Raw genomic sequence first — 11,250 nt, forward strand, 5'->3', positions numbered from 1 at the left:
CGGTCCCCAGGCCGGCCCCTCCCTCCCTGCTGCAGCGGTGTCACGCCCCCCCCCCCCCGCCCCCCGTGCTCTTCAGAACTTCCTGCGCTGCCAGAACAACAAGACCAACTACAACCTGGTGTGCGAGACTCTGCAGTTCTTGGACATCATGTGCGGCAGCACCACGGGCGGTCTGGGGCTGCTGGGGCTCTACATCAACGAGGACAACGTGGGCCTCGTCATCCAGACCCTGGAGACCCTCACCGAGTATTGCCAGGGCCCCTGCCACGAGAACCAGGTGAGCCGTCGGAGCGGCGCATGGCAGCGTGGACATGGGGGAGGATGGAGCAGGCCAGGCAGGGGACAGACCGTGGCTCCTGGAGCTGCCACGATTCTGAGGGGGCCCAGGCCCTGTGTCACCCCCCACCCCTGCCTCCCGCCAGACCTGCATCGTGACGCACGAGTCCAATGGCATAGACATCATCACCGCGCTGATTCTCAATGACATCAGTCCCCTGTGCAAGTACCGTATGGACCTGGTGCTGCAACTCAAGGTAGGGCCCTTGAGTGCAACTCAAGGTAGGGCCCACGTGAGCATGCGTGGGTGTGCATGTGATGTATATGTTGAGTGTACATGCTGGTGTGTGTGATGTTAGCATTGTGTGTGTGTGCGGTGTGGGCATCGTGTGTGCAAGCATGGGTGATGTGCAGGTGTGTGATGTGTGCATGTTTGTACACACAAGTGCATGTGTGAGCAAACGTGTTGGATGTACACTTGCTCTAGAAGCAGACATGTTCTGGGTTTATCCGAGGGCCTCCTGTGTCCGTGTCTGCTGTTTGGGGGGTGCACAGGGTGGGGGAAGGTGGCCTGTGGGTGGACCGGATACGCAGCACCCTTCTCACCGCAAGCCCTGGGGGTAAGTGGGGAACAAGAGGGCACGGGACTTACGGGCCAAGAGAGGCTGTTACGGAGTAGTCAGTGGAGGGGGTGGCGGGGGCCCTCAGACTGTGGCCTGTCCCTCCCTCCTCTCCCCCAGGACAATGCCTCCAAGCTGCTCCTGGCTCTGATGGAGAGCCGGCACGACAGTGAAAACGCCGAGCGCATCCTCATCAGCCTGCGGCCCCAGGAGCTGGTGAGGCTGGGCTGGGGGTCAGGTGGGGAGGCGGACCAGGTGGGGTGTGCGGGGCTGGGGATCAGAGCCCAGCCCGCCCTACGCCCCAGGAAGAGGGCATTCAGCAGCCCCTGCCCCGGCAGGTGGACGTCATCAAGAAGGCCTACCTGCAGGAGGAGGAGCGTGAGAACTCGGACGTGAGCCCTCGTGAAGTGGGCCACAACATCTACATCCTGGCGCTGCAGGTACCGGCCCCACCCCACGGCCCCGCCCTAGCGGCCACGCCCCCACCGGCGACCACGACCCAGTGACTCTCCGCTGCCATCTCACTCAGCTCTCCAGGCACAACAAGCAGCTGCAGCACCTGCTGAAGCCCGTGAGGCGCATCCAAGAGGAGGAGGCCGAGGGCATCTCTTCCATGGTGGGGGCCCAGAGGATAGGGCTGGGCGTGGGGCGGGGCTTAGATCTAGGGGCGGGGTTGGGTGGGAGGTCGGATGGGATAGTTGGAGGGCGTGACTGTGACTCGGGGGCGGGGCTGAGGGCAGAGCTGAGACCTCATATCCTGGCTGGAGTCTGGGATGTGGCTGGGGGCGGGGCCAGGAACTTAGGGCAGACCTGTGGCCCAAGGCCTTGGCTTGAACCTGAGTAAAGAGCCAGCTCAGAATTGGGGGGCGGGGCTGAGGACCGGTGGGAGCCGGCCTGGTGGCCAGGGATGTCACCGGGACAGAGGAGTGGGAGCAAGGTTGCTGTGTGGGTCTGGGGCGTCTGGCACCTGGAGCAGGACCCAGGGGTGCACCTGGGCAGGACTGTGGAGGGTGCTGGCTGTCCTATAGGATTGTCTCCCACTTTGGGGCTGGGTCTGGTCTAGTTGGGGGTCAGTCAGTGGGGTGTAGTTCAGAGCTGGGCCCCGGCATGGAGGTGGGGGCGGGCCTGACCTCGGCATCCCCCCCGCCCCCAGCTCAGCCTCAACAACAAGCAGCTGTCACAGATGCTCAAGTCCTCAGCACCGGCACAGGAGGAAGAGGAGGACCCCCTGGCCTACTATGAGAACCACACGTCTCAGATAGAGGTGGGACCTGAGAACAGCTGGGGGCCGGGAGTGAGGGCTGGGCCATCGGGGGCCACGGCTCAGATGTGAGCAGGTGCCCGTGTGCGTCCAGATCGTGCGGCAGGACCGCAGCATGGAGCAGATCGTGTTCCCGGTGCCCGGCATCTGCCAGTTCCTGACGGAGGAGACCAAGCACCGGCTCTTCACCACCACCGAGCAGGATGAGCAGGGTAGCAAAGTGAGCGACTTCTTCGACCAGTCCTCCTTCCTGCACAACGAGATGGAGTGGCAGCGCAAGCTCCGCAGTGAGGACCCCTCGGGCCGGCAGGAGGGCGGGGGTGGGGGGCTGGAGCTGCTCACTGATGCCCCTGATGCCTCCCTCGCCTACTGGTGGGGGTCCCACCCCTGCCCCAAGGAGGGCTCCGATCACGTTTTTTTCCTCCTGAAGTGGGGCCTGGAGCTTGTGCAGGCTCTGCGGCCTGGTATGGGGTGGGCAGATGGTGTTAATCAGGGGCCCCCCTTACCCTGGCCCCGCCACCTCCTCCCCCAGGCATGCCACTCATCTACTGGTTCTCCCGCCGCATGACCCTGTGGGGCAGCATCTCCTTCAACCTGGCGGTTTTTATCAACATCATCATCGCCTTCTTCTACCCCTACGTGGAGGGCGCATCCACAGGTGAGGACACAGGGCTGGCAGGTGGCGGCCCTGAGCCTTCCATGCTCCCTCCTCTGATGTGAGCTGGCCAGGCTCTGAGGGGACTGGATGCAGAGTGGGGAGAAGCACCCCCTTCACTGGCCTCTGGGTTCTGCACCTCATCACGGGGATGGATAGGGTCCTTGACCTCTGGAGACAGCACACACGCATACAAGGCAGAGACCAGTTACGGTAGCAGCAGATGGAGAGGGCCTCCTACCTTAGGCCTCCAGATGCAGGTGTGATGGGCAGGGCCCTACAGCCAGGCGAGCAGGAACTTACAGGGAAGGCTCCCAGAAAGGGGTAGCTTCTTGGGGTCTGTTGGGTGGGTGGGCTTGAGCAAGCCGCCCTGTCCCTGCTCCCTGGCCCCCAGGTGTGCTGGGCTCCCCCCTCATCTCGCTGCTGTTCTGGATCCTCATCTGCTTCTCCATCGCGGCCCTGTTCACCAAGCGCTATAGCATCCGCCCCCTCATCGTGGCGCTCATCCTGCGCTCCATCTACTACCTGGGCATTGGGCCCACGCTCAGCATCCTGGGTGCCCTCAACGTGAGTGCCAGAGGGCCCCCACCGCCCACCCCCAACCCCTCCTGGGCTTGTCGTGCAGCTGGAGCTGAAGCTGGCCCGCTGCTCTGCCCCTTCCCCCTGGTCCCCGTGTTGGGATCCCAAGCTCATTATAGACCCGAGGTTGGGACCACTCTGTGTCTCCTCTTTCCTCTGGACAACTCGGGGCAGCAGGCACTGAGAGCCAGCCAGCCAGGAGCCGCTTTGGAGCACCAGCTTCAGGGCTGCTGGGTTCCCAGTGTTAGCTGTGCACTGCCTGAAGGCGTATTGAGGACATCAAAGATTTATGTGTTATGACAGTTTCCTGACAGGTAGAAATAAAGTGTCTCGAGCACGTGGGGGGTGCCTTTTCCTAACTTACCTAGGCACCGTAAAGGCTAAGGACGGTCTTCTCTGACCCGTTCTCCTTTATCTGCATCTCACTTTCTTCCTGGAGCTGGGGACCCAAGGGACTTCTCCTCTATTCTAGTCCCAGAAGCCCAGATGCATTTCAGGAAGCATTTCATTAAGGCTGTGTTTGCCAGGCTGAGCAGGACCAGCTCAGATCACTCCCTTGAAGACCCAGCCTTCGCCTCTGCTCTAGGCACCGGCTGGGCCTGGCAACAGGGGTGGAGATTCAGGGTGGGTGGTAGGGCACTGACCCCCATGCCCTGCACTTGCCCACAGCTGACCAACAAGATCGTGTTCGTGGTGAGCTTCGTGGGCAACCGTGGCACCTTCATCCGGGGCTATAAGGCCATGGTCATGGACATGGAGTTCCTGTACCACGTGGGCTACATCCTGACGAGTGTCCTGGGCCTCTTTGCCCATGAGCTCTTCTACAGCATCCTGGTGAGGCGTGAGTGGGGCTGGGCAGGGGCAGGGGCAGGCAGTTGGGGCTTCCTGCCAGTTGCTAACAGTTCCCCATCCCCAGGCCTCTTGCTGCTGGGCTGGGAGGAGTGGATTTCCAGTGTCCTCCTCCGCTGGACCCCATCCTGGCCTTCAAGGCCGTGATATCTACTCATGGCCCCATCTCCCCTGTACAGTGGGAGTCCAAGCCTGGACTCTTGAGCCAGACCATCTGGGTTTACATCCCAGTGTGGCCCCTCCTAGCTGTGTAACTTTGGGTAGGTTTCTTAACTGCCCGTGCCTCAGTTTCCTCATCTGTAAAATGGGGATAATTAACGGCACCTGCCCTTTAGAATAATTGTGAGGATGAAGTGAGCTAACACACAACAGTTGTGTAGAGTGTGTCCTGGCACGTAGCAAGCACACCGTAAGTGTTGGCCATCCTTCTCCTGCTGCTTGTGGTATGCACTGCCCATTCCACCCTCTAGCCTTCTCCTGGACCTCTCCGTTTCCTGGGCCTTGGAACTCCAGGTTCCTCGGAGACGACGGCCCCAGCAGGCCCGCCAGCCTGGTTCCACCTGCCCAAGAGCAGACGCCGCTGGGGGAGGCGGGGGGAACCACTGGTAGGCAGGCAGCCCGTGGGTCCAGCGGCGGCCCCATCTCTGCCCTGCAGCTCTTTGACCTCATCTACCGCGAAGAGACGCTGTTCAATGTCATCAAGAGTGTGACCCGCAACGGCCGCTCCATCCTGCTGACCGCCCTGCTGGCCCTCATCCTGGTCTACCTCTTCTCCATTGTTGGCTTCCTCTTCCTCAAGGATGACTTCATTCTCGAGGTCGACCGGCTGCCCAGCAACCACTCCAGAGGTCTGGGGGCGCCTCTCCTGGGCGGGCGTGTGGGGATGAGGGGCCTGCACAAGTGGCTGGAGTTGGGACCAGGGCCTGGAAGCGCTTATCCCACCAGGCCTCCTGCCTCAGTTTCTCCTCTTGGGTTCTGGGTGGGGGTCTAGCTCACTGCCTCCCTCTTCCCTGGACAGACTGAGGGAGTGGGAGCGCCTTGGGTCGCTCTTGTTTGAAGACCCTGTGGTTCATGTTAAACTCGGTACTTGTGGGAGCTGCCGGTGCACCAGGGCTAGGGGTGCAGACCCCCCTCCCGGCCCTTGGAGCACAGCCCGGCGGGGGCAGGTACATGGAGACCCTTCACTGTAGCCAGGCAGTGGGGAACTGGTAGGATCAGGGCAGGCTTCCTGGAGGATGTGATGTTGGGCCCAGAACTGGGGAGATGATGAGGACAGTCCTTGGACCTCCTGATCTTGATCCTGTCCCCTCCAGCCAGCCCCCTGGGGATGCCACATGGAGCTGCCACAATTGTGGACACTTGCAGTGGGGACAACATGGACTGTGTCTCAGGGGTCGTGGTGCCCGAGGTCCTGGCAGGTGAGGGCAGTGCGTCTTGGGAGTCAGGTGCGGTGGGGGCAGAGGCAGGTGGCCTGGCCCAGGGCTGAGCACGCGCCCTGCTTGCAGAGGATGAGGAGCTGGACAGCACGGAGCGGGCCTGTGACACCCTGCTCATGTGCATCGTCACTGTCATGAACCACGGGCTGCGCAATGGTGGCGGTGTGGGCGACATTCTCCGCAAGCCCTCCAAAGACGTGAGCGCCCCCTGCCCCCTCCCCAGTCCACGGGGGCCCAGCCCCGCCCTCAGGTCATGGCCGGCAGAGCAGCTTGGCCTCCCTCCATCTTCAGGGTTGCGAGTCCCTGCACCTTTGCGTCCCCTTCTCCCCGCTGTCCCTCGCAGTCCCGTGCGGTTATGGTGTAGCTGAGCTATCCAGGCCCCTGTCTACCCAGGCATCCCCACCAGCTCACTGTAGAAGCTCTGAGGAAAGACCTTGGCATCCGGCTTTCCCGGGCTAGGGAAGCCGTGAGTCAGGCAGCGGGCGGGTCCCCGGCCACAGCGGCTTCAGCTGAAAGGCAGAGCCCTGGCCCGCAGCCAGGGTAGGCAGGGTGGGGAAGCCGGGCTGGCTCCATATGGAGGCCTCAGGGTTTGGCTCGGGCAGCCCCACGTTCTCAGAATGGCAGTCTGTCCCTAGTGGCACGAGGGTGAGAAGCTTCTCCTTGGCCAGAGGGTTTCTAGAACGAGTGAGACCAGGTGTCCTGAGGGCAGGCAGAGGAGTTCAGAGCTGCTCTTCCCCTAACCAGCAGTCAGGGGCGGGCCACGTCCCCACCCCAGACTCCTCGAGGGCCTCGTCCCGGCCGCTGAGTCCTCATCCACACTCAGGGCCTCTGATTGTGATTCTCATTCTGTGTGGTGAGGCTGGGTCCTCTCTGCCATCTTCAGGGCCCTGGGAGCCAGATGCCCTTATTCCTTTCCAATGGGGGCTGCTGACCCCAGCCTCCCTGCCTTCCCCCCGTAGGAGTCTCTCTTCCCGGCCCGCGTGGTCTACGACCTCCTGTTCTTCTTCATTGTCATCATCATCGTGCTGAACCTCATCTTTGGGGTGATCATCGACACCTTTGCCGACTTGCGCAGTGAGAAGCAGAAGAAGGAAGAAATTCTCAAGACCACGTGCTTCATCTGTGGTGAGGCTGGGCTCCTGCCTGAGGAGGCCGTGGCCGTCGTCGTCGGCCTCAGTCTGGCCCTTCCTAGATTCCTGTGGCCGCCGGGGAGCCCTGCCCTGGGGCCGACGGCTTGGTGGCTGTTCGCTCATCCCAGAACTGGGGAGAACAGGACCCTACCCGAACTTGGGAGTCATAGAAGGGAGTGGGAAAGGGCCTCAGAAATCCTCCCTTTAAACTCTCTGGGTCTCAGATGAGGAAACGAGCCTGGTCAGTGGCCTCAAACCTCTGGTCTCAGGCCAGGGCCTTTCTCCCCACCCCCTAGGTATGAAGTGCAGGTCCCCTCACAGCCACCACAGGCAAGCAGGTGGGCCCCTGTAGGACAGGACCCTCATCTAAGCTTTTCCGGCTCCCCGGCCCCCGGGATCCTGGCGTCTGCTCCCATGGTCCCCTCTGTGCTGCAGCAGGGCAGGGGCTCCACGGCTGTGTGGCTGCTGCTTTAAATAGAAGTGACCTAAAGAGCCCAGAGTGGGCTGTCGCCTGCATTCATCAGAACTTTCAGCCCAAGAACAATGTCCCCACTGCATCGGGAGGCCATGCCTGCCCACCGGGTCTCTTGGAGGCAGGGGAGGGGGTGTACCCTCACCCCCACCTCCTGCCTCCGCAGGTCTGGAGAGGGACAAGTTTGACAACAAGACGGTGTCATTTGAGGAGCACATCAAGTTCGAGCACAACATGTGGAACTACCTGTACTTCATTGTGCTGGTCCGTGTGAAGAACAAGACGGACTACACGGGGCCCGAGAGCTACGTGGCCCAGATGATCAAGGTGTGGGCCCGGGGAGGGGGGTAGTCAGGACAGCTGTGGACACTTGTTAACAGGCAGCAGGGGACAAGGGACAGCTGGAGCCGACCTCGGCTACTCGGGAGCCCCGCCAGCTGCTGTGCTGCAGGGGGGCCTCCGGAAAAAAGCCCCCAGAGGACGTGCGTGGTGTCCGGGGCCTGTGGGTGCCTGATGCGAGGTGGCCCTGCTTGTGGCGGCTGCTCAGTGGCCCTTTCTGAGGGGCCTTTTCTAGCTGGGCGAGAGGGAGGGCAGCTTGCTGAAGCCTGGGTGGTCGCAGGCCAAGAGGGCGCCTGGATGAACTTTAAACTGTCAAACTTAGGAGAAATCAACCATCACTCCAATGCAGGGGCGAAGGGAGTGAAGGCAGTAATAAAGGTCTGGGTGCATTTAGGGTAAAGGATGCCCATCAGTCCCGTCAGACGTAGTGCATCTTTAGATTATCGCACATCAGAGAAAATGCAGCCTAAAAGGCAAGAAAGGTGGGGAGGAGGTTCTATGCATCTTTGGAGTCTGTATTTGGATTGGTCTTTGAGCGCAGGTATTATCTGTTGATCTGAGAATTCAGAGCTTGCCACAAGGAACTAGAAAGCTGCTCGGTGTCCCCTCCCGCTCTGCCTCTGTCCCGGGGAACGTGGCTTTGCCTCATGTGTCAGATGCCAGCCACCCTCGGCAGAGCCCTGCTCCCTCAACGCACCATCTGTCTGACTGGCATCTTCCTGGGGTGTGGGGCGTGCTGTCGGGGCGGGAGGAAGGAAGGGAGGGAGGGAGGAGAGACAGGGTCTGGGTGCAGAGGCCTGCCTTCCACCACTCGCAGGGTGTTTGTTAGGAGAGTAAACAGGTGGTGTTGGTACCAGGGAGAGACTCGGGCTGTCTAACCGAGGTTGGCCTGTCTCAGTGCTGTGGCCTCCCCGCCCCCTCAGGGTCACTGCCAGCTCACTCTGGCCCCGGGGAGGACCCAGGTCAATTCAGATTTTCCCGTGACACATCCCTGGGGATTAATTTGGCCAAGGGTGTGGTAGCAGGCTCCCCCCCACACAACTGCTTTTCTAAACAAGGCCTTCCTAGGCTGGACCCAAGCTCGCTCACCCCACTGGTGATGTTTTTCAGAACAAGAACCTGGACTGGTTCCCCCGGATGCGGGCCATGTCACTGGTGAGCAACGAGGGGGAGGGGGAGCAGAACGAGATCCGGATTCTTCAGGACAAGCTCAGCTCCACCATGAAGCTGGTGTCCCACCTCACTGCCCAGCTCAACGAGCTCAAGGAGCAGGTGTGCCCCTAGCCCTGTCCTGGCAGCACACCGGCAGCCTCAGGGCCTGCCTGGTGGCATGGGGGAGGGTGTTGGGGCCTTCACGCTCCCCCTGCCCCCTTTCCTGCTGGCTCCTGTTCTTGGGTCTGGGGTGGAAGACAGGTTCCAAACACTTCTCCCCTCTGTGGAAAGCTAGACGGGGTCGTGGCCCCTATCCTTGCGCCCCAGAAAGACGGCTGAGCGGAACCTCGTGCCGGTGTTGGGGCCTCCCTTGCTTTAGCGAGTCCCCCTCAGGCGTTGACTGGTGATGGCTGGGTAAGGCTTCTTTCCGCTTCTCAAGATCGATCCCCTCTTGCCCAGAGCATCCTCCGCTCCATCTGGCAGTGACTAACTGACATCGGCAGCCCCTCTTTTAGGTGGGGTGCTTTCCCAGCTGCACCAAATCAGTGGTTTGTGACGCGCTGAGGACAAGGGTTTGGGGCTGACATCCATGCTACACCCTGGGGGTGCCTTGGCCTGCCGCCAGGGCTGAACCGCAGCTGGGGGGAGGGTGGACTCTGGGCGGCCTGATCCAACCTGATGGCATCTGTTTAAATCTAGATGACGGAGCAGCGGAAACGCAGGCAACGCCTGGGCTTCGTGGATGTCCAGAACTGCATAAGCCGCTGAGTGGAGCCACGGAAGGCCCGTCAGGCCACGTGCGACACTGGAGAGCTGAGAGTGGGAACCCCGCCCCTCAGCCCCTCAAGGCCAGGTGCCCATCCAACCCCCAGCTCCACCTCTGCCAGACCCCGCCCCAGGCCAATGTAGACTCTGACCAGCTTAGAGGGGAAACTAGAGCTGACAGTCCTGCCCAGACCAAGCTCTTAAAAAAAACCTCAGAAACTCGGTGGGACTCGGCTTACCTTCATGCCTCAGTCCTCTTAGAGGACTATTGCTTTGTCCCTTGTGACTGGCGTGCCTTTGTACTCCTCCTGGTGGGTGGTGAGGACTGGGGCCTCCAGTTCACTCCAAGCACTACGTTGTGGTCACCGCCGCCTCTGGAGGGGCGCGGTGATGGCGTCGCTAGTGACTTTAGGGCTTTGTTATTTAACTTATTCACGGGGCCAGGCTCAGCCCTGGCCAGGGCCGTGTGGCCCCCGTGCCTCCGAACTGCCGTATACAGTGCGTAGACCTCAGTGTCCAAGTCCACGCCACCCTCTCCGCACGGCCCCGGCTGGACTGGTGACCATAGGCTTGGTCCTGAGACCTGCCTCCTCCTGGGCCTCCTGGGGAAGAGTCACACGCCCAGGTGACAGGGCTGGGGCGTGTTAACAGGGGCTGTTTTTGACTGCTTGTGTTTTCTCCTTTTGGTGTAATGTTTTACAAATCCTTTGGCCCTAGAACTAATATGTTAATTACCTTAAATAAATTAATAAATCTAGTCCGTTAGAAAGGGAGGCTGGCTCCCGTGCTCCCCAGGGGCTGGGGTGGGTGGTAACGTGGCGCTGGCAGAGGACAGAATACGAGCCCTGCCTGCTGGCCTAACCTTGGGCTCGTGGGAGATGCTGAATGCCAGCCTGTCTTGCAGCGATTCCGGGACAGAACTGTACTATGGGATGACTGGTTTCTATCATAATCCTATGAATTTTATTTTATGCATTTCCAAACACACTGAGGAGTCCAGGTACAATGAGGTTAAGAACCCACTTCCACTTCTCCCCAACAAGGGGTGCTGTCGGCCCTGCCCTACCCCTTCTCTCAGCTCTGTTCTTGACAAGAAACCTGAAGTAGAGAATGTAGACGTCTACTGGTAAGAGCTAAGGTTCCGTGGAGTAATAAGGTGACGCTGTGCGTGTCCCCGGCCAGGGGAGGGGGCCTGCCATGTGGCCTCCCACAGAACCCGCCCCGAGTGCTGAAGCCGACTCAAGCCGAGGCCCTGCCTGGCCTGTTGGTAGCTCTACTCTGCCCCTTAAGCCAACTTGGAACATGGCTTTTCTGCAAGGTCAGGGGCAGAGGACCGAGCTCTGGCCTTCTGAGTCAGTGGGGAGGAGGGCCGAGCAGGCTTTTCTCATCCCTCTGTCATACAACTCCTGCTGCTTTCTGTTTGCAACAGGACGCCTTCTTCAGTACTGACCGCTATTTTTGGCTCTCTCCCAGGAGCTCCTACAACAAAAGGGAGCCTGTGGATCTTGCCAGGAGCCAGCCAGACCTCTGTTGGCAGGTGGGGCTCCTGTGGCCATGCAGGAAGCACCTTGCCCAGAGGCCCCGTCACCTTCCCTTCTCAGGCCCAGACGGAGACCCGCACTTCCTCTCCTGGAGGACATCCTAGCCTGACTGGTGGGCGGGTGGATGCTCAACTGGCGTCCCTCCTCAGGCCAGAGCTTTCTTTACAGCAACAAG

At 60.9% G+C, this 11,250-nt stretch overlaps 1 protein-coding gene across 1 annotated transcript in view; it reads left to right on the forward strand.

Moving 5' to 3' along the window:
* The window catches only part of ITPR3 (inositol 1,4,5-trisphosphate receptor type 3), a gene marked incomplete at its 5' end in the record, with an annotated part of 55,612 nt that extends 44,432 nt beyond the window's left edge, over positions 1-11,180 (forward strand). Inside the window, 17 exons of the mRNA XM_082637723.1 lie at positions 77-277; positions 423-533; positions 1,017-1,112; positions 1,235-1,336; positions 1,426-1,512; positions 2,050-2,160; positions 2,252-2,444; positions 2,690-2,815; positions 3,207-3,379; positions 4,061-4,225; positions 4,896-5,088; positions 5,554-5,658; positions 5,746-5,873; positions 6,636-6,801; positions 7,445-7,605; positions 8,728-8,889; positions 9,469-11,180. Coding sequence (XP_082493849.1) covers positions 77-277; positions 423-533; positions 1,017-1,112; positions 1,235-1,336; positions 1,426-1,512; positions 2,050-2,160; positions 2,252-2,444; positions 2,690-2,815; positions 3,207-3,379; positions 4,061-4,225; positions 4,896-5,088; positions 5,554-5,658; positions 5,746-5,873; positions 6,636-6,801; positions 7,445-7,605; positions 8,728-8,889; positions 9,469-9,537 — 2,349 coding nt within the window. The 3' untranslated portion in view covers positions 9,538-11,180. The remainder of the gene's footprint in view (positions 1-76; positions 278-422; positions 534-1,016; positions 1,113-1,234; positions 1,337-1,425; positions 1,513-2,049; positions 2,161-2,251; positions 2,445-2,689; positions 2,816-3,206; positions 3,380-4,060; positions 4,226-4,895; positions 5,089-5,553; positions 5,659-5,745; positions 5,874-6,635; positions 6,802-7,444; positions 7,606-8,727; positions 8,890-9,468) is intronic.
* Between the last annotated feature and the right edge of the window lie 70 nt (positions 11,181-11,250).

The sequence above is a fragment of the Mesoplodon mirus genome, assembly GCF_964341445.2.
Source record: "Mesoplodon mirus genome assembly, chromosome: 12".
NCBI lineage: Eukaryota > Metazoa > Chordata > Mammalia > Artiodactyla > Ziphiidae > Mesoplodon > Mesoplodon mirus.